General features: G+C 34.3%; 1 protein-coding gene across 1 annotated transcript; it reads left to right on the forward strand.

Moving 5' to 3' along the window:
• The first annotated feature begins 10,895 nt into the window (after positions 1-10,895).
• Positions 10,896-18,010, forward strand: LOC141629303 (protein FAR1-RELATED SEQUENCE 5-like). Its single transcript, XM_074442325.1, has 6 exons — positions 10,896-10,994; positions 12,279-12,314; positions 15,824-15,980; positions 16,286-16,418; positions 17,038-17,688; positions 17,794-18,010. Exons 1-6 carry the CDS (start codon positions 10,896-10,898, stop codon positions 18,008-18,010), a joined length of 1,293 nt encoding a protein of 430 aa, XP_074298426.1.
• Positions 18,011-23,954: the final 5,944 nt, after the last annotated feature.

Below are 23,954 nucleotides of genomic sequence, written 5' to 3' on the forward strand. Positions count from 1 at the left end.
ATGGCAAGGCAGTCTCCATGAACGGAATTTATGTTTTAGATCAGACCACCGAAATATTACACGTAATGAATAAAAAGTTAAAGGTTGGTGACAAAGATCAAACGTATCTATGGCACTGCCGTATGGGACACATTAATGAGAAACGCGTAAAACAGCTCATAAAGAATGGAGCTATCTCGGCCTTTAATTTTCAATCATTTGGCACGTGTGAATCATGTCTCATCGGTAAGATGACTCGGATTTCCTTCAAAGGTGTTGGAATGCACGCTGCTGACCTATTAGGACTCATACACACGGATGTATGTGGTCCTATGTCAATCACCGCACGAGAAGGCTATAGGTATTTCATCACTTTCACGGACGATTTAAGTAGATATGGCTATGTCTACTTAATGAAGCATAAAAGTGAATCCTTTGAGAAATTCAAGGAATACCAGAATAGGGTACAGAACCTATTGGGTAGAAAGATTAAAACACTGCGTTCGGATCGTGGTGGCGAGTATCTTTCTCACGAGTTTGATCAACACCTTAAAGACCGTGGGATTGCCCTACGCTTAACTCCACCGAACACCTCACCAATGGTGTGTCCGAACGGAGAAATCGAACACTACTTGATATGGTTCGATCCATGATGAGTCACACCGTGTTGCCTGACTCATTATGGGGTTATGCTCTTCTGTCACCGCTCTAATACTTAACCGAAGTCCGACTAAAGTCATGTTGACAAGACTCCATATGAGCTATGGAAGGGAACGGTCCCTAACTTGTCCTTTATACAGGTTTGGGGCTGCGAGGCTTATGTCAAGTGGAGACACGAGGATAAGCTCGGCCCGCGATTGGTCAAGACATACTTTATAGGTTATCCTAAAGGAACACTTGGTCATTACTTCTATTCGCCAACCGAAAAACGTGTTTTTGTTGCGGCTAGTGCGACATTCTTAGAGAAGGAATTTCTCGAGAATGCAAAGAGTGATAGAACCTTCGACCTGTCGGAGATTCCAGAACCAAATACCGAGCAACCATTGGAGGAACCAATTCCTTCAATCCCGGCTGCGGTGAATATTCCTGAGGAACCTAGGAGGTCGGGAAGAGTTTCTATTCCTCCAGACAGATACATTGGTATGGTCGAGGAACATGACATAGATGACGTTCTACTCTTAACGAGTAGTGAACCCGCAACCTATAAAGGTGCCATGACTAGTTCCGACTCAAAGCTATGGCTTGAGGCCATGCAATCCGAGATGGACTCTATGTATGAGAACAGCGTATGGGATCTTGTTGACTTACCTGCTAAGGTTCGTCCCCTTCAATGCAAATGGCTTTACAAGATAAAGCATTCGGTGGAAGGTCAACAAGATATCTATAAAGCACGACTAGTTGCTAAAGGTTTCACCCAAGTGCCAGGTTTGCACTACGATGAAATTTTCGCACCCGTAGTCATGCTGCGTTCCATTCGGATTATCTTAGCGATTGCCGCTTTTCATGACTATGAAATTTGGCAAATGGATGTGAAAACCGCCTTCTTAAACGGCTTTTTGGAGGAAGAGTTGTACATGGTACAACCCGAAGGTTTCATCGATCCACAACATCCTAAGAAAGTGTGCAAGCTTAAGCGTTCCATTTATGGACTTAAGCAAGCATCTCGGAGTTGGAATCATCGCTTCGACCAAGTGATTAAAGAAAATGGATTTACTCGATCGGTCGAGGAACCATGTCTTTATATCAAGTCGAGTGGGAGCAAGATTGTCTTCCTAATATTGTATGTCGATGACATACTCCTGATTGGGAATGACATACCTCTCTTAACTTCGGTGAAAGTATGGTTGAAAAACCATTTCCAGATGAAAGATCTGGGAGAGGCACAAAGAATTCTAGGCATCCGTATCTATCGAGATAGAACACGACGGATGTTATCTCTCAGTCAGGAGTCTTACATAGACAAAGTCCTAGAGAGATTCAGCATGACTAACTCCAAGAAGGGGTTTCTTCCTATGGCTCCAGGGGTGCATTTGAGCAAGTCTCAGTCACCAGCGACACCGGAAGAGAAAGAGCGCATGACACGGATTCCTTATGCCTCGGCTATAGGATCAATCATGTATGCCATGATATGCACACGTCCGGACGTGGCATATGCATTGAGTATGACAAGTCGATTCCAACAAAGATCCAGGTGAATCACATTGGATGGTCACAAGAACATTCTTAAGTACCTACGGAGGACTAAAGATTGGGCATTGACTTATGGAGGCGAACAAAAGCTATGCGCAACCGATTCTGTGATGCCGCTTCCAAACGGATCGTGATGATTCAAATCTCGACTGGATTCGTTTTTACTCTTAATGGCGCTAGATCACCGAAGAGTTCCAAACAAACTGTTACAAAGAGATTCTACGACGAGTCCGAGTACTATGCCGCGTCTGAAGCTACAAAGGAAGCGATATGGATGCGTCAATTCTTACATGGACTATCTGTAGTGCCTAGTTCGAATGACCCGATCACCATCTATTGCGACAATAGAGGTGCCATCTTCCAAGCTAAGGAGCCAAAGTCTAGCAACAAGTCTAGACATGTACAACGGAAAGCTCATCTAATCCGAGATTACGTGGAGCAAAAGGAAGTAGTGATAGAAAAGATTGCTACAGATGATAACATAGCAGATCCTCTCACTAAACCATTACGACAAGATAAGCATGAAGGGCATGTTAATTCCATGGGAATTAAACGTGTTCCTAAGTTGTAGTACTCTTTTATGGATTAGATTCATTCGCTTTTGTACTCTATACGACATCATCGTTTTGATATTTTATATATATTTTGTTTTTCATGTGGTTTTGTACGACATTTTTGAACACCACAAAGTGAACTGAACAAACATTATATTTTATGGTCCTTAATTACCCACGTGAGCTGATAACTCAAGGTAATTATTTTGTGACGTTGGTTGATGGTGGGTTCAACGAGCCATAAGTCAACAAGTTGACTGACCAATCACAGAGGCGATTTATACGGATATCTCGTAGGACACAATTGTGACATCAACATGGAGTCCTAAATGTTTTACAACATTCGGTGCCCGGTCGTGGATAGGATCTCCATGGTGATCCTAAGAGTCGATTCTTTTGACTATCGACTGTCTCTTGAGACTACGACAGATTTTGGGTGACTTTGGTTTCTTTCTCACGGTCATCCGTAACAGGGGGCCAAGTAGATTGTTTCTGGGTCATTTCATGCTGTGCTTAGATCGGAAGGAGTTCGAGTTGAAGGAAATATTCAGCCTTTATCGGTACTCGATATTTCTCGGGGCCACTCGAGGAGTCAGAATCGAAATGCATGGCCATGCTCGAATACGAATTCGTTTTATCAGTTAAGTTACTCTCTAGTCGGGGAAACCACTCTAGATACAGATCGATTGTAAAATACGACCTTTGCGGATCCGGATCTGCAAATTGTTTTACATTGAGTGGGAGAAATTTTAAATGAATATGAGAATCGGTTATCGCACATACACTTGTACGGACAAGTGGGAGTTTGTTGGAGGTGGTGTCCTCCAGTTAGTGCGGATAACGTCATTGCACATACACTTGTACGGACAAGTGGGAGCTTGTTGGGGCTGGTGTCCTTTACAGTTAGTGCAAGGACTTATAAATCTCTAAAAGGATCAAAGGGTATACTTTTGTATCATAATCAGTTGGTCCACGTTTATCAATAACGGTTGGCTTGCTAGATAAGTTTGACGTTATTGTCATACAGATGGCGGTGATCAACTGGTCCCTAAAAGTCACACCTATAGGATACGTTTGAGAGATGTGACGGTATGAAAATACAGTCATGTAGATGCCAAATTTGACTAACCAGTTAGTCTGAGTTATTTGACTAATAATTAGTCAAAATGTGATGTTGAGATATTTTATTTAATACGGATTAAATAATAATGGCTAAGGCGGATTAAGCAGTTAATTCGTAAATTAAATATAAAGCGATTTATATTTGATTAATGTATATTGAATATAATTATACAATATCGTCTTTGTCGGACATGTATTAATGTTTCAACTAATCCGTATTATTAGTTGATGCTTTAATAACCGATAACCGATGACGATTTATGATAAAACCGTGTCATATACATTTAGCGCATTTCGGGTCGTACCATGAGTTAAAAATAAGAGAAAGTGGAAAGCCCACTCTCCCCATCTAAAGCTCACGGCCGAACTAAGCTCAAAAGGAGAGCTTCCTCTCCTATTTGCCCTAATTCATTCATTTGAGAAAAGAATTAGGGTTTTGAGAAATATTATCTCTCAAAACTTTAGATCTCACATCTAAACAAAACTCACAAAATAATCCTCTCAATATTGCAAGGCAATTAGAGGATTCATTCTAGCACAAGGGCATTTCTCGGACAATCTTGGGTGCATCATTTAGGAGGAGATCTACTTTGATCTCTCATTGCCATTTTGCATTAGGACCGAAGGTTAATCCTTGATCTTTATCGTTTCATTGTTGTTTTCGTTTATGACTATAAATCACGTATTAAATTTGCGTTATAATCCTTCAAATTATGGGTTTTATACGGATATTACCCTTCACTACCTATGGGCCGCCTCTGCTCATAGTTCTGTTTTTGAGATTGTAGCTGCTATGACAGTTTAGTTTCCTTTGTAATCTAGTGGTTAGCCTTGCAATTTGTAATTTCTTTTCTTATGAAATGATAACTTTTTGAAAAAAAAAATATATGGAATGAATATAAATAAATAAAACAAACGGTTAAATAGTTCATATTAAAATATATGGAATGAATTAAATTTTAAAAATCCGAAATTCCTTTTAAGATTTTGAAAAACTACAAATAATATTTCATAAGAGATTTTATGATATGAAAATGAGATTGTTACAAATGTTTGATTATGATCAGTGGCGGAGCCAGGATTTGAACTTAGGGGGGGGGGGGGGCGAACGGCTAATTTCATAAGGTGCCCTCGAAAAAATTTCAAAAAATATAACTAAAAACTTCGAAAATTTCATCCGCCAGGGGGGGGGCGACCGCCCCTGCTAGTTCTAATTATATTAATTTTAACTACACAATAAATTAAGTTCTAATTATATTAATTTTAACTACACAATAAATTAAGATAAGAGAGAAAAAACGGAATCTTATCTTAAAAAATACGGGAACATTTCCTGCAATTTCCTGCGTCCAACTCAGCATGTTCTGGTTTTTTTGTTTTTTTTTTTTTAATTTGTGAAATGTGGGACCCACAGAAAAATTAATGAATTAATCAAAAAATAACCGTCGCTATAATGTTTTTTACGTTAATGTTTTGTACGTAAATGATTACGTTTATGATTTATATAGAAATATTTATGAATAATTTAACGAATTAACTATTTATTAACGAATAAAATATTTATGAATAATTTATATTACAATAAATAACAACAAATTACAGCAATTTACATTACAATAAATAACAACAAATTACACTTTTTACTATAGTAATAAATTAAAATAACAATAACGCACAAAAAAAACCATCGCTTATGTCGATTTACCAAAAAATTAAATACTAAATACAAAATGCAATTATAAATTAGTTGTATATGAACAAAAAAATTTAAAAACAAAATTGTAAGAAAATGTGAAAATCAGTTTAATCAGATAACAATAATACTATATGTAGTCATTCATAAAAAAAATTTTTAATATGCAACAAGAAAATAAGGTAAAGAACTTTTTTTTCCTTTTGAAAAATAATAAAATTTTAGTTTTCACTAAGTTAATATAAAATCTGGATAGAGAGTCAATCATCACCGAGAATTTACTTAAGTAAAAATACGGCAAATAATAGCAATAGCTATTCCGCTATCCGAAAGCGGCTACGACAGCCTACCAAGTATTTTCTTCTATGAGAAGTAAAATTTTATGCCCATGGTATCGCCATAATTAATTGCACCCGAAATTTGAATCTACAAATTAATTAAAAAAAAGAAGAACAATTCAGAGTAGGGAAGGAACATCAGCAAGGGTAAATCTCGAAATCTCGAAGTAATTCACCTAAAATCAGGAAAGTTATACACCTTTAACACAATAAATTTAGTTGTATAGGATTCTTTATGAAGATCGAAATTCCAACTTTAAAAGCTCATAAATAAACAATAAATGGCAGGACTTAAATAAAAAATCATAATTTTACAATCTTATCTTTATTAATTTAGAAGACAATACTGAATGTAGGATGCGCCACGTCATTTGTACAATATTTTTTCTTTTTTTTTGGAAATTCAGGTTATGGTGGGACCCGTTGGTATGCAACGTATTAATTTCTTCAAATCGTCCGCCAATACAAACATGCGACAATTTTCGTCTTAGCAAAAATACTATGAAATAATTTTACATTCGGAATAAATGAAATTAATTGCATATAAGCGGAATGAATTACAAATCAGAATAAATGAAATTAATTACTACTAATTGGAATGAATTACATAATTAAAAAAAAAATTACATAATAATAAAATTACATAATTACGAGAAGAAATTACATTTAATTACGGAAATGAATAACATATAATGCGAATAAATTACATAATTTGCGTAATTTTTTAAAACTAGATACTACGATATATTTTTAAAAAAAAAAAATCATGACGGGGTATTTACTTTCAGTAAAAAACTCGACAACTTTTCTATCAGCCGCGCACACCGAATATGGTAGGTGACAATGATACACGTACTTCTACTACGACTATTAATGTAGTCTATCATGAAATTTTTCAATTTTTAGAATAATTTGCATTTGCTAAAGTTGATTATTAAATTATATTTCTTTTTTCGGGGTGTAAAATTTTTTATGTATGCAAATTTTATTTACAATAGTATATTACGTTATTTCCTCTTAAACCATTGCATGTGAACACGTATTTGAAACAAGTGTAAACATTAATTATGTAGATCGCTGATTTAGACCAACTAGATAATTACAATAGAAATGCAAAAAAAAAAAAAAATCATCCTAAAACATTAATAACGGCCCAAATACATACCCGTGCAATTTTGTACGAGTTTAAAACTAGTTAACATTGATAAGATAAAAAAAAACCTTTGCTAAAAATCACACTTGATATTCAGTTAGGTAAACTTTACAAAACCAACATTTGCCCATCCTATAGAAATTTGATTTTTAATGGTTACTTAGGGCTATTTTCGTTTTTTTATGTTACAGGTTAGACAGACAACAAATGTTATTGTATCCTTTCGACGATAAAAAATAGGAGATTGCGACTTTCAGCTACAATGTTAAAACATGAAATATTTGGGACCCAAAGGCTAAAATCAGACCAAAATAATTGAAAAATTATGAACAAATCGCACCTTCTACAAGATTGAAGACAATGATAAAGGCAGCAGCAAGAACAATTTTGCAAGGCATTAGATTTAATTTACGAAAATGACAATGGGTGATTGAAAAACCTTTTGTTTATAGGATGTTGGATGTATCATGAATATGTAGTTCCTTAAAAAAAATCAGAAGAAGAATAGAAAGTTTATTACTATGGAAATAAATTTTACATAAGATGAAATTCGAGTCAATAAAACAATCTTGGTCTGGTCAGCTCATACCTATGAGGGACATGCCAAATCCATGTGGGTGAAATAGGGTCAAACACATGTGGATCAGTTCGGGTCAGACTCATGTGGTTTAAGTCGAGTCAAACGCATTACATTAGGATTATGACCATTATTTTTGGGTTGATTCAGGTTGTCTGAATTGTTTCGTGTCAAGTATGACCCAAGATTAATTAATTTCACAAATCACTTTATAAATTTATAAAGTTTCATAAATTAATTTATTAAAATCACAAGTAAAATACCCTATTTATTTAAATTAATTAATTTTAAATTCCATATATGTAAAAAAACAATTACCAATCAGCAATCGTAACTCAGATCTGAGTATTGACAACATTAAAAGCTTAATAAAATTTATAAAAGTCGAATATTTTTTGTGTTAAATTAAAATACAAATTAAAATGTGTATGCAATGATAGATCTACTACTTTTTCCACTTAAAATGAAATATATTATGAAAAAAATGCACATTAATTTGGTTAACAAATACAAATCAACAATAATACCTTAGATCGGAGTATTGAAGCATTAATATCTCCAAAAAAAAATTTAAGAAGTCGAATATTTTGTTTTAATTAACTATAAAATTGAAATGAGTATTTTTATCATAGATCTACGACTTTTTGGAGTTCGAATATAATAAATAATAAAAAAAATGCACTCAAATTGGTTACATAGAAAAGAACTTAGGACCTTATTTATTTTGTACAAAATAGGACCCTATTTTGTAGGTGTTATGTCTGAAATACTTATATTTCATAATCACTAACCACAATCACTTAGATTTAATTGTTTTAATTGTAAAAACATTAATCAAATTTATAAAAACAACAAAAACATTACAAAAACACCAAAAAATTCAAAAAAAAACCACTTTGCATGTTATTAAAAACAGAAAAAAACAGTCGAGCATAAGATTGTACCGATTGCCTTGCACATAATCTTCATCCATCCCTTTGTCATCATCTTCATCTAACACGATGAAATGGTGGATGACGGTGGCGGAAAATCAGAGTGTGAACGAGGGAGGAGGTAAATGAGAGTGTGGATGACGAAGGATGCGAGAATGAGAGCGTGTAGATGAGGGCGCGGAAATGAGAGAGTGTTGATGTGGGAGGCGGAGATGGATCGGATGTGAGAGGCTAGGGTTTAGGTTAGAGGGGAAATGAGTGATTTATATAAGTGTGACAAGTTGTATTTGTTTTATACTCCGTATAAATTGAATGAGCCATTTTTAGTTTGTAGTTTGTTCGGCGCATATAACTAATGTAATCGGCCTATATTAGTATACTCGGGATTGTTTAATAAACGGCTCATATTATCACTAATGTTCGTATTACACAATGACTCTTTTATACAAAGTTATTCACAGAACCGGGTTGGGGCATTTTTAAGTTATTGATCGAGGGTAGGGTTAGGTTGGAATGGGTCATATTTGATTGTTATTCTCCTCCGCCCATATAACTAATATAATCGGTCCATATTAGCATACTCGGGTTTGTTTTATAAATGGGTCATATTATCACTATCATCAATTTCGATTTGTACATTTTCTTTTATATAATTTATCGTTTAATTTTTGTTTGCACATTATAATTGATTCGAGTCAACAAACAAGACGAGTGATTGTTGAAACAACTCAACATCCAATGTCAAATACCCGTCTTCCGCTCTCTGATTGTACAAACGGTACTCCACTACTTTTATGCTATTTATAATTTATTATCTCTTTTCGAAATTTCGAAAAAAAAAACTTTTTACCTCACACATGTGTTAAATTAATTTTCTAATAAATGATGGGGTGATAAGAAGCGTAGGTGAGCAGAACTCCATGATATTACCATCAAGTAACGTAACTATTGGCCCTGCGTTATTACCTGTTGATGCTCTTATGAATAGTATAAAATATTCATGTTTTTGATTAATATTTTTTTAAATATTAATCATTATATCAATGTTGTTCTTAAAAACATACCCGTGCAATATTGAAAACTGGTATATGGAATATAACTGAATTACAAAAAAAAGATAACAAAATGTAAAAAAAAAAACGGATAATTCACGCGGTACCCTTAAGTTTTGCACCTTTGTACGAAATACCCAAATTTTTGACCCATAAAATTTAAAGAGGTCACAACTAGTGTTTACAAGTTCAAAAAATGACGAATTTTTTTCTAAATCGCTCATCTTTCCAAGAACTACTATTTGAAAAAAAAAATTTGTCGCATTTTGATCTCGTCACTAGGAGTTATTGTGCCTCAAATTCTTTTTGACAGAATAAAATTTGAGTGATCATATCTCTTGGTTACGAGTTTCAAACTCGACAATGTTTTTTTTTTTCAAATCGTAGTTCTCGGAAAAATGATCGATTTGAAAAAAAAAATCTCCACGTTCTAAGTTTGTAAATACGAGTTATGGCCTTTTTAAGTTTTCCGGATAAAAAAATTGGGCATTTTGTGTAAAGTGGTAAAGTTCAAGGGTACCGTGTGAATTATCCGAAAAAAAATGAGAAATAAAAACTTCCTTAAATATAGGTGAGTTGATTAAGGTAACAAACTAACTACATTATGTGAAATGACCAATCTACCTTTAATCTAACCAAATCAAGTTAAATGAAAATGCCATACACATATGTACCGTTTTCGGAAATCTTTTATACATTAATATAAAAACCGGATTGTAATACGTAGAGGACGTTTTTCCCAAAAAAGTAAAAAAATAAAAAAATAAAAAAAAAATAATAGATGACAATCCCCCTTGCTCTCTAACTAGATAATCGAATTGTTCTCTTTTCTAAAATTCCCAAAAATTAACCCAACTCAAACATCCAAACCACCACCACCACTTCCTTGCCTTAGTTTATGTTAGAACTTATTTATTTTTGTTGTGTTTAATTGATTGTATTGTTCAATTAATTTGTTTACGTTTTTAATAGTAGTTAGTAGTTAATTTTAATCCCCTTTTAATTTTTCTTTGTCGTCTTTAATGTGATCCGGTTTTTGAATTTCAATTAGTTTGTTTTTGTCGAATTTGTTGTTAATTGTTGTTAGTGGAAGATGTTGTTGTTGTATTTAGAGTTTTTTTGTTGAATTTCGGTGGTTTTAATGACATTTGGGTGGTGTTGTTGGTGTTTTAGTGGTGTTGTCGTTGCCATTGTTGTTATGTGTCGTGTTGCTCCATTGGGGACGATAGACTAATCGTCTACATGGAAGTGACGATGAAATTCATCATCTGACCATGGAGAAAAGATAAATTTCATCGTTTATCCATGGAGTTGACGTTGAGTTTCGTCGTCACTCCATGGTTGGATGATGAAGTTCATCATCTCTTCCATGGTGAGACGATGAATTTCATTGTTACTTCCATGGTTAGACGATGAATTTCATTGTCACTTTCGTGGTCGTATGTTTTTTTTGGTTTAAAAACGTGTTCATTGTCACTAGGGTTAGACATTACTATCGTATGACAGAGTGTTTAGCTGATCTCTTTCGGTCACATCTATAGGATAAAGCCCCAATGGAAAAGCTAATTATTTGTATATCATACAAATAAGTTAGTCCCTTGAATAATAATTGACTAAAGGTTAGTCAAAGTGAGTTTTATTTGATAATGAGTTAGGAACTCAGGCCAAAAGAATTTAATTATTCAATTATACAATAATTGACTAACACTACTAGAATAAGGAGAAAAGGAATCATCAATAAATAACCATGTAAGTATTGAGATGGTTTGTTTTGTATAAAAAACCAGTTTTTAAAGATAGATGATTTCTTAGAAAATATCAAAGAAACCACTCTACTTGAAAAATGGTTCCATATAGAAAAAAGAAAAAAAAAAGAAAAAAAACAAAACATTTATCAATAATTGACCTAGAGACTTCATTTTCCAAATCCTCGCTACTTCTCCCATACTCCATTTCTCCCAACCCCCTTTTCTCTCACTACTTACTTCTCCGGATCTCCCTCACACCAGGCGCCTCCTCTCCGGCCAACGACCCGTGATACGCCGCCAACACTAGGCCACCTCCACCACACGCGATACGCTATCGTCGACTTTTGTGAGCAAATCACAATGTCCTCAACTCCGTGGTACTGCGAGTTCGCAATTGCAAGGTTTGTTTCCCCTCAAATTTCAATTTTATTTAGGTTATAGGATCCTTTTATTGAATTATATAATTTCTTTTAGACTAATTACTCTTATATTTTTGGTTTATTTCCCTAATTTTAAGTTTCCTGGGTTGATTTTTTTGTTTAGGTAAATTAAAATTATTAATTACTCGAACCCTAACTCGCAATTAATTTCGGTTTCATTTTCATTTTGGATAATTGGACATTAAGTAATTTGTACTAAGACTGTGTCTAATTTGGATTGGTTTGATTTTATGGGAGAGGAAGAACAGGTTGTGTGTTACTTGATTGGCACTAACCCATATGCCGCTTGTGCTCAAGGACGTGTTACTTACTCGGCGCAAGTGTAGGAAGGTAATTCATTTAGCTTTTGCATTTTAGTGAACATCTTAGTTAATGAGGTTCCGAAGGGAGTTTATTAATTGGGAATGTGAATTCATATAGTTTTTGGAATTTAACCATGTTTAGATATTTTAGTTTTAGCATCGATTACTAGTGATGTTCAACTATTATGTTTTATGCAGATGATTGATCAACCCAAGCTTACCCCTACGGTTGAGGTAATTCTATGATTTTGATACACTCGCACCCCTGTGATGTATTTTTGAACAATCGGAAAATGCTATTCAATGTTGGAGTCTTTGGGTAGTCTAAGTATGTAGGTTGGTATTCCCAAAGAACCTTTGTCACTTCAAAACGTCCCTCACATATCTTCTATCTCCTTGACATTGGTCCAACGTAAATATTTGAATCAATGTAGGTAGTATTTTTATTTTCATTTGTCCGCTCTTAAGGAGTATTGTACAAATAGCAATGGAGAAAGTTGCTTCTACTTATTTTCTCATCCATAATAACCCAACATGTGATGTAATGAGCGAAGATGAAAAGAGATTAATTGAGGATGCAATTGAGTAGACAATGGGATGGTTAGATTGGAATTATCTATGTGGAAATGTGTCTTTGTTTGAGCAAAAGAAGGTGACCTTGAGTGTTTGTGATCATGTTTTGGGTAAGAAAAATTTGAAGCATAAGTTCACCGAGTTAAATGATGTTGATTGAGACGTTCTTTTTTTTTTCGTCCTAATTTTGTTTTGTGTTCTAGAGTAACAAGTCATTTGGAACTTGAAAGGCATTCTGTTCTCCTGTTTGTTCTTGCATTTCTATTTGTTTGTGAACAAACTCTTGGGAGAGACCATCTTACTTTTTTAAGTAACAATTTCCAAAAAATCCTAAATTTTCCTAGGTCGATATCCAATTACGCTGCGTTATTTATGGTGGTACCGATCACCTTTTTTATCACATCGCTGCTTGTAATCTGTTATGATCAAGTTTCGTTTGCTATATTTTTTTAACACGGTTTATTTGCTTGTAACTGCTTTTGATGTAGCCTCAAATGCATTTTCTCTTCTCGCATAGCATATGAATGGTTACGTGTCTGTGAGCTATGTGATTTATTTTACTTCCAATTTTTTACAAGTTTTACATTTGATGTCAGGTTGCACTCCTTTTCATCTTATTACTACTTTATTACACGCCTTTTTTGGGTTGTTACATCTTCGATTACTACTGCTTTGCCTTTTTTTTGTTTTTTCTTGATTTATTGTGTCGTTTTTGAGGTTGCTCGGGTTTCTTGGTGATTTGCCAGTCGAGAATCACATTGAGCGCATGAAATATGTCAACACTTTTGAATCTACGATGCCATGTTTTTACATGTAACAATTTCCAGTACTATAGTGCGCTTTGGAGGGACACTTATATATTGTACCGGATGACTTATCGGCTTATTGGCACGACTTGGTGTTACTTTGTTAAACATGATTAGTCTAGTAAGTTGAAATTCATCTATTAGTATTGTTTTTCAGTTATGATTTTTTTTTGTTGGTTAGGAAAATGTGGATTTCATTTGTTCTGAGACGCAAGGAAGTAGAGGAGGAAGAAGATGGACCAAAGCTGATCAATGGGAGTTAGATTTTTATTTTTTACGTACTTTTTTAGGAAAATATTGTCATCTTTTTTGTATTTGTCCACCAAATATTACTTGCTTCAAGTGATTGTAAAAAAGAATACACTTTATTTTATATATATGAAATCTTTTTATGGTATGTGTGTTTTGTTGCGTGGAACATGAGTATGCACACAATCGACTTATTGTGGCAATCATATGTAATACTCGTATAACAACAACGCAATAGGTCAAAGAAAAAATAATAATAAAAAAATCAAAGAGATCATTCTTCTCTAATCCTTGGTTTGGGTAAAGAAACCATTTTTCTCTATTCCATGGTTTTTAATCTTGAGTTAAGAAACCATTTTTTTGACTTTAGTGGTCTCTTTTTTAATGGACAAAGAAACCATTTATCTAGGATGAATGCTTTCTAACTTTTATTCAAAGAAACCATTTTTATTTACATGGTCTCTTACCCTAAGAGACCTTTGAGCTTGAGACCATCTCTATGTTGGTTTCTTAGGTCAATTTGCAATGGTTTCTTTGGCCTTTTTTCTAGTAGTGTAATAAATTTTATGTCTTATATTAATATGATTAAATAAGATGATGTTTAGGTAATTTACTAAATGTATATGGTATGTGTATATATTGTGAGCCAGAGGTAATTAGCTAATTAATTTTACAAGGAGTTGTAAAATTTGTTAATTGGGTTTTATGTGAGCCATTATATATTGATATAATGGTCAAATATCACTTAAAATTTAAGTGTATATTTGTCACTAATTTGTATCATATATTTGTTAAATGATCTAATTAACACTTAATTATGTAAGATAATTAAGTATATGACTTATAAGCATTTTTAAAACAAATGTCAAAAGTCAACATAAGACCCAAACAAAACAAGTGGGCTGGTTATATCATGATTCACTACATGACATTTTGGCCAACTTTACAACCTTTATCATGTGCAATTGTCTCCTTATTGGTTATGAATTGTGTACCTTTTTACCCCTCTCTCTCTCTCTATATATATATATATATATATATATATATGGTCGAGATCCGGTGAGAATCACTCATATAATGAGAACCATGAGAACCACTAAACAACCATTGATCTAATAATACACAAAGCTGAGATTACGTCAACCAACCAAATCTTACGCGCCTACCCCCCTCCCCCCCCCCCCCACCTCCCCCCAATCTCATCATTTTCCAAATTTCATTTCTCTCTCATCTTACTTTCTCTCTCTTCGACTATCAAAGCTTTCCACCATCATGACATGCTCTTCGACTATCAAATTCATTCTCTACTATCGATCGTCACATTCTAAACGATAAATTCTTCGACAATCAACCTTTTGATGCTGCTTCAATCAATGGAGCCTTTTAATTCCAGGTAAAATTTCGATATTAATGATCTTTTTTTGTTAAATTAGTTGAATTAGTCGATTAAATTAGTTGAATTTAGGATTTGATTATCGTATTAGATTGTTCGTGAAATTAGGGTTTGATTCATCGATTAAATTTCTGGATTGATGAATTATGCTTCTGAATTTAGGGTTTCGTAAATTAAATTAGGGAAACTAAGAAATTAGGGCCAGGGAATTTGAGAAACTACCTAAATTTGTTAAAAATGGGTTTGATTCATCGATTAAATTTCTGGATTGATGAATTATGGTTCGGAATTTAGGGTTTTGTCAATTAAATTGGAGAAACTGAGAAATTAGGGTTAGGGAATCTGAGAAATTACCTAAATTTGTTAAAATCGTGAAATTGGAGACTGTTTATGTGCATCTAAAACCTGTTTATGAGCATCAAATTCATGTTTTGGTGAATCAAATTACGATTTTGTGAATGAGATTGGCTTAATTGAGAATTTAGGGTTGGAGAAATTGAGAAATCACCTAAATTTGTTGAAATCAGGACATTGGAGATTGTTTATGTGCATCAAATTCATGTTTAGGCGCATCAAATTGTGATTTTGTAAATCAGATTGGCTTAATTTCTAAGGTCAGGGAAATTGAAAAATCACCTACATTAGTTAAAATAAGGGACTCAATTTCATGAATTATACTGTTGTATTGTTGCTTATTTAATTTGTGACGTTTCTTTTTGCAGCAATATAATGACAACTGCTCAATACTATCAAATACTTCTTCAAATGTAATTACAAATGAAGGAGCCATTGTTGAACTAAATGCAGCTCAGTCTGCACTTGCAGTTGAAGTTGATAAAGTTGATATTCCCGACGTTGTGACTTCTGAATTTATTCAAGGTATATTCAAGGTTCTCTTTTGTTTCATGACTGTCTTTGTTGCAAAGGGAAAAATAAGGGGACTGTATATTAACGCCACACAAACTGTTTATTAAACACAAACTGTTTATTAGGAAACAAGATTTTACCTAGTTCATGCATATAGGAGCTTATTTAATGCACATACAATGCTTTTCTATGCACGTTCAAGACGCAGAATAAGATGTGGTATACCCGTGGGTCTGTAATTGAATGTAAATGGTGGGGCAATCTACTTGAATTATCAACATAACATATTTCTTACTTTAATTTCATCACATATGCAGATGAAGAGGAGGTAGAGGAGACAAAAGCTTCTTCAAGAAACATAAATCGGATATTTGAGTGTCCTATTCATCTTAAGCCTAATATTGGTATGGTATTCCCTACTCTTCAGCTCGGTATTGAGTTTTATGGATCGTATGCGAAAGAGTGTGGATTTGTGACTAGATTAGGATCACAAAAAGTTTCAAAGGGCGTCGTTACGCATAAAAAATGTGTGTAATAAGGCTGGGGAGTGTGAAGCAAAGGGGACACAATAACGGATGCAACGAACAAGGATATGATGTCCTGCGTTGATAAAGTTTAGGCGAATTGATGAGGGTTAATACGAAATTTATGCTTTTGATGAAGGTCACAATCATATGCCACAAACACCCTTGCCAATGGTGCATTTGACGCAATCAAGAGAATTGAAAATTATTGACAAAAAAATGATAGTTGACAACTCGAAGCTTAACCTAGGTCGAGTTAAGTCCTTTAGGATATTGAACGAGTATGTCAGAGGGTATAAGAATGTGGGTGCATCATTAGAAGACTTTAAACATTTTTCAAGAGACATCAAAAAGTACTTAAGTGAAGGTGATGCTCAAATGCTTATTGAGCATTTTATGAAAGTAAAACACATATGTCCATCGTTTTACTTTGGCTTTGAGGTAGACTCCTAAGGCAGATTGTCACATATTTTTTGGGCTGACCCTATTAGTATAAAAAATTATATGCTATTTGAGGACATGACATCTTTTGACACTACCTTTAGGAAAAACAAGTATAGAATGATATTTGGCCCTTTCACGGAGGTAGATCACCATAAGAGATGTGTGATTTTTGGTGCTGGGCTCATTATTAATGAACACAAAGAGTCATTTGCCTGGTTGTTTAATAATTTCTTAGATGCCATGGGGGGTCGTCATCCAGTTTGTCTGATAAATGATGAAGATCCGGGGATAGAAGAAGGATTGAAATTAGCTTGGAAAGATAAGGTCCAACATAGGTATTGTATGTGGCACATATTGAAGAAACTTCCTGAGAAAGTAAGGCCTTCAATATGTAAAGAAACCGAGTTTCTGAAAGAGATAAACTCATGTGTTTGGGATGAAGATGTGGAACCACATGAATTTGAGGAAAGTTGGACAAGTATAGTTGAATCTCATGGGTTGTCTGAGAATGAATGGCTTAAGGAAAAATATTGCATTAGGCAGATGTGGATTCCGGCATACTTTCGCGGCCTATTTTTAGGAGGTTTGATGAGAACTACCTCAAGGTCTGAATCAGAAAACCACTTTTTTAGCAACTTCACTAATCCTAATCTAACCCTAGTTGAGTTTTGGATGCAATTTGAGAGTGCAATGGATGCACAACAATGGACCCAATCTAAATTCATTGCACAATCAAAAAACTCTTCTCCCTTGTTATCAACTCCTCTTGCTCTTGAAAAACACGCAGTAAATACTTATACGCCCAAAATCTTTTAAGAGTTTCAAGATGAATTAAAAGCTGCTTGATTTTCGTGTAGGGTTAGGGATAAACAAAAAGATGACAACCATGTAATTGACTACATAGACATCATAGATCAAGAAAGAAACAAAACATATGTGGTTGGTTTCAAGATGGATGAAGTGAAACTGGTATGCACTTGCAAGAAGTTTGAAAGACACGGAATACTCTGTCGACATATTCTGTGTGTCCTTAAAGATCGGGGATTTAAGAAAGTTCCAAGTGAATATCCGTAGATACCTCATTTCTACACCTTCCGCCAACCACCCAGTGATGATTGGGCCGCATGTTTGGTACGCGGAACGATTTATGACAGTCCGTAAGTTTATCGTCATCTGATAGCTCAAACACTCGAGTCTATCCCTTGGTCGTCATCTACGCAATGATACCATCGTTTTGACAGTAATTAGAGTTCATTTGGAGACCGGGTCAAAAACCGCTTCATTTTCTAAGAAACCGTTTAAAATGCCGAGTCGGAATGTTCTAGAATATTCCAGATATTTATTCCCAAATCAAATTTTATATCTTTTGGTAAAATATCTTCCGTATATCATATTTTATGGAATAAGAAAGTGTAGATCTACCGCAATTCCATAATAGAAACGTGGAAATCTTTCTTCCGGAGGAGGAAACCTCTGGAAATGACGCAGCAGATGCTGCACCTCTTGGAAAAACTGCAGCAACTGCTGCGCCTCTTCCCCAGCCCTGTTTGGCTGTTTACGCAATATTTCCGTGATTTCTTTCCAAAGTTTTTATCATTCCAAAACTCTTCACATTTTTTGGTATAAATAGAGACCTCCGATCTCCATCTTTTTTACGCGAGTGTCCGCCCTTCTCTTCTCCCTTTGCATTCCAGACCTTACTCTAAGCTTTCGACGCCTATGTGCTTGATCAGTCGACCACGTAAACTCAGATTATTCTGAGTACCAGTCATGTTGCATGACCGACCAATTTGACCACTACACATCAATCAATTAATCTAAAATCCTATAACGAGGGCACTTTCTACGTACATTCGAGTCGAGCAATCATTAACGTTAACTTAGTTAATCTCGTTCCCTCAAACATGTAAGTCTGAGGGTGTAAATCCCACTTTTAATTTATGTTTTTATTTTTGTAACAATTAATGTAAGGTTCACGTCAAAAATACATTCAAAACCTATCTTAAAAACCCTTTTGTAAAACTGTTTTTACACAGCAGTGGATATCAGACGTCGAGAAGAAACGCAGCAGCAGCTATTCCTCTTCGAAGGGTCGCAGCATATACTGCGCCTCTTCCAGAGGTTGCTTGCTGCTCCTGCTCTTCTTCTTCTTCCTCGGTTTCCACTGTTTTGTTCTTTTCGTCTTATTTTCCTATTTTCTTTCATCCTTCAGTACATAAATCATCTTTTAATAATCCTTTTTTATTATAACGTTTTATTAAGACCTAAATTCCTTATAATTCGATATTTGCGGGTTTTCGTCACTAAATCAAACCCAGATTTTAGGAACTCGATTTGTCCATATCAAGTTTCTGGTATTCGTAATTTGTACATACCTTTTTATATTTTGTTTAGTCTGTTCTCTAAACCGTCTTAAATCTAGGTTTAGTAAATAAATTAATTCCGACATCTTAAATAGGATATAACTCGTTTTAGGTCGGTTTAATCCGTTTTTCTATCGCTTTTATGGCGGTTACAGATGTATACAACCTGCTAAATCACTTTTACTCGAGTTCCCAATCAATAATCGATCTTAAACTTGCCAACGAAATATTAACGGATTGCGGTTCTGACTTCACAGACAGAGCTCAACTCCAGAACATACGCACGAGGAGCTGCGCCTCTTCCAAGGGACGCAGCAGATGCTGCGCCTTTTCTGAGATGATTTCTGTCCCTGAACTCGTTTTTGCCTTGACATAGTCTCTAATTACGTGTTTAATTAATTATTAATCGTAATATCGCCCCTAATCTGACCTATTTTATCGCTTTAATTCTAACCCTTTCCTTTTCTTTACTTTCATCTTCAAAATTCAGTCTTAAGTGTATTTTTGACGTAAATCGATTAAACCATTGTAATCATTGTAATTTTAATTATTGTAATTTATTTACCGTTTGTTTATCGCTCTTGTATGATTTATTTTCTTTGTTTTTCACATGTAATTAATCTAACATCAACTTCGACCTCAATTGTTTGCTAAATTATGTGTCAACCGACCTAGTTTAATCTCACATGCTAGGATTAATCTGTGGATGTTGCATTGCATGCATATAATCGACAACATATCAAATATGAACAACTTCCCTAATCATTAGTAGAGGCTGCTTTCGAGGCGGGCGGGATTAGGTGTTCAGTAAAAGGACTTCCTAATACGTACGCTCGCCCCTTACTCCAGATCTCTGTGAACATCCGTCTTCATTGGCATCCACGAGAGTCATTCTAGATATAGAATGCTAAGGGTAACGAGTTCTTAGTATTCATGTCATTACTTTGTGTCTTGACATGACACGAGGTATTCGAACGGTTCCAATTTCCCATAAAAATTGGTGGCGACTCCACAAATGCACGCTTACTTCAAGCGCCTTCCGCGCGCGCCGCGGTGTGGCCCATGTCCACAATATCTACTTAGTAGGTGGAGCAAACTAGCAACCTGCCAGCCAATCTTCAATTCTGATGGGCAGTTGCTTGTTGATTACAGGGTAGTGGATGTACATAAAAACAAAATCAGTGAGATTAGGGTTTTGTCTCCAAGGCAGTGCAAAAACAAACGCTCGGGGAAAAGACTGATGTCACAAAGAGAACGAGCTGCGGAAGTGAACAAGAAACCGCTAAGAAAATGCAGGGCTTGTGGGGAGATGGCAAACCATGATAGTAGAAATTGTGACCGAAGGACAACCAACATTGAGTAGAGTAATTTTTTTGTAAACAATATTTAAAGCATTATTGAATAATTCTAGACTTTTTATTTTATTTGATAGATGTTGGACTTGTTTTTGTTGGAGCTTGTGTCCTCCACAAATTAGTGTGATAACATTTGTAAATCTCTTACAGGCTCACAAGGGTATACTTCGTATATTTAATCAGTTGATTAACGTTTACCTAATAACGGTTGGCTTGCTAGAAAGTTTGACGTTATTATCATACAGATGGCGGTGATCAACTGGTCCCTAAAGGTCACACCTATAGGATGTGTTTGAGAAATGTGCTTATAGAAATATAATCACATTGATGCCCAAAATGACTAAAAAGTTAGTCAATGTGTTGATGAGATAATTATTTAATAAAAATTAAATAATATCAGTTGAGACGAATTAACTGTCAATTCGTAAATTAAATATAATAAGTTATATTTAATTAAATATATGTAATGTTAGCTTGGACGAATTAATCTGTTAATTCATAATTAAATATAATCAGTTATATTTAATATCAACAAGATGAATGTGTCATAGTGGTAATAGTGAGGGTACACATACCAAGAGGTCATGGGTTCGATCCTCACTAGATGACAATTCAACACATTTTATATATTTTTGGAAAGACCAAAAATAAGGAGAATATACTCCTTATTTCGGTCAGTTAGGCCGAAATTAGGAAAGAATTATTCTTTCCTAATTGACTCCATAATTCGGTCAGTATAAGAAAGAAAGGGAGAGAATTATTCTACCCTAATTCTTTTTCTTGACCTAGCCTCCTCTCTCATCAGATAAAAACACAAAACAACTAAATTTTACAGAAAATTTTAGATCGATTCTAGCACAATCAATAGGGCATATCTTATATCGTCTTGGGTGCAACTGATAGGCGAATATCAGTTTTGATATTGTTCTTAGGCCAATTTTGCTAGGACCGAAGGTTAATTCTGAATCCTTTATACTTTGTTTATGTATTTTGTAAATGACTATTAATCATCACTGTTAAATTCGTTATAATCCTTCAATATAAAGGGAAGTATACAGATTATTTCCCACAAGTGGTATCAGAGCACTAGGCCACGTTTTTTGATTTTGATGATTTTCATAAAAGTATATGTAAACAACATAAGGAATTTCGAAAAGAAAAAAAAAAAATTCGGCTGTAAAAATTTTTGGCCGTGAGGTATTTTTTTTACCGTCTGTTTTTTTTCTCTCGTTTTTCCCTCTTCTTTGTTTGATGATTTATTTCCAATTTCGGTTTTCGTATCATTGTTTTAATCAGTTAAAATTATCATATGAAGAATTGGTATATTTTGATTTAATGCAGATTTAAGTTAAAATTCATATATAAATTGTCATGGCTATGATACAAGAACTTGTTTTTGCTATATAGTTTTAGCATATAAGATTAATCATGTTCATTAATTCATTTGCTAAATCATGATCTAAATAGCAACTGTAAACATTTTCTTCATCGGTATTGTTCTAGGGCTTATTGCCGCAAGAAAAAAAAGGGGAGAAGGACGACTTATTTTTAGGGTTTGCCGTGAAAAAAAAAATAATACACTCTGTTTTTTTGTTTTTCCTGGTAAGCCGAGAAGAAAAATTTGGAAAGTTTTTTTTCCGTTTGTTTTCTTAATTGCCGCAAGAAAAAGAAATGGAAAGTTTTTTTTTTCCTTTTATTTTCCTAATTACCGAATAAAAAAAAAGGGGGCTGTTTTTATTTTTAGCCGTGAGCAGTTGGAATTATTATAAAAAAAAAAAAAATTTGGTTGTTTATTTTTCAGCCGAGACCAAATAAAAATTGGATTTTGTTTTTATTTTGGCCGATTAGATATTGTGAAACGTTTCGCAACTTAAAGATATCATTTTTTTAAAGCGGTTTAAAATTTTGACGGATAGAATTCATATTACAAGTTTAATATGGATTAAGTATGAAATTAATGTGATTAATTGCGGAATTGTCACTTAATTTAATTTAAATAGGTGGTTTGGATAAATTAATCAACATAATTATGGAATTGTGTCATGTATGTTTAATTTAATTTTAGTTGATGCTTTTAATTTTGTTGAATGAATCGAATGAATGGATTTTATTTACGTATTTAATTTTGCAATCGGTTGTAATTTGTAATACTTAGTGTGGCCTTAGTCAAATTATGTTTTCGTAATGAAGGAAACATGATTTTTTATGTAATTATGAGATCTCGAATCTCCTTTATTTTAGTTTTGGTTTTGAAATTAGAATGTAATAAATAGGTCAATTATGTAATTTTATTTATTGTAATTTCGAAGAAGACTAAAGATGGAGATTGGAGCTCACTCCCGCTACATGGATCAAGATGGAACATCAAGACAAGCTTCTCGGGTCCAAGGATGGATTCCAAACTTGTATTTATTGTTCATTTTGATAGGATAGGCCACACTAGGACTTTTTTTTTTTTACGTTTTCATTCTTATTGCTTTTCATTCACATGTTAGTTTTATGCATCATATTCCGCCTAAAACCAAACCACCTACTACTAAAATGCATGAAAATTGACTCATATAGGTTGTATGTTAGTTTTCATGGACATGCGATGTCACAGATCTATAAGCCATCACCTTAGTTTATTCATTCTCGCATGCTAGATTATAGTTCACTTAAAATGAATTAAAATAAAGTTGATGGGATCTTCCTCTAAAACGGAAATTGAGATTAGTCTTTATAAGGGCAAACATCTATGAATCCCTTCTTCGTCGGTAGGCCTAATATGACCCCTTCTACGTTGGGTAAGTAGTTGTGTTGACTTAGTTTACCTCAACATCATAGTCCGAAGAGTTTCTCGTGATTATGATGGACTAAAGATAGTATTTACAGAAATTTATCGACCAAGAATTCTAACGGTAGAATTAGCTAAAAGGTTAGCTTATCAATTTACAGAGAATTGAGTTTTGGGATCATTTACATAATTCTTGAGGGAGGTCAATTGTGTAAATGTTTTGAGTCTTCGCGTTATGACATTAGTTCATTACACTTAAAATCAAACGATGCACATGCTTATTATTTTTATTCTTCTTTCGCAGTGTAGAACACGATTATTTTCGATAATACTGTTACAACAAATGGCTGGAAATAACGCAATCCCAATGCCTAGTGCCACACTAGATCGTTCATCCTGGCTAAAAGTGTTCATGGACCAAATGAATCAGTCCACGCGACTGAAGAATGATGGGTCCAACTTTGCGGATTGGGAGGCGGCACTACGAAATGCTGCCATTGCTGACGGTAAGCTCAGGTACTTAA

This window comes from Silene latifolia, chromosome Y (assembly GCF_048544455.1).
Source record: "Silene latifolia isolate original U9 population chromosome Y, ASM4854445v1, whole genome shotgun sequence".
Taxonomy (NCBI): domain Eukaryota; kingdom Viridiplantae; phylum Streptophyta; class Magnoliopsida; order Caryophyllales; family Caryophyllaceae; genus Silene; species Silene latifolia.

Coding starts and splice junctions, on each gene's coding strand:
- LOC141629303 (XM_074442325.1), top strand. CDS start 10,896: ATGGAGTTGACGTTGAGTTTCGTCGTCACTCCATGGTTGGATGATGAA. Junction 15,981..16,285: donor GACTTCTGAATTTATTCAAG/GTATATTCAAGG, acceptor TCACATATGCAG/ATGAAGAGGAGGTAGAGGAG. Junction 16,419..17,037: donor GGTATTGAGTTTTATGGATC/GTATGCGAAAGA, acceptor CACTACCTTTAG/GAAAAACAAGTATAGAATGA.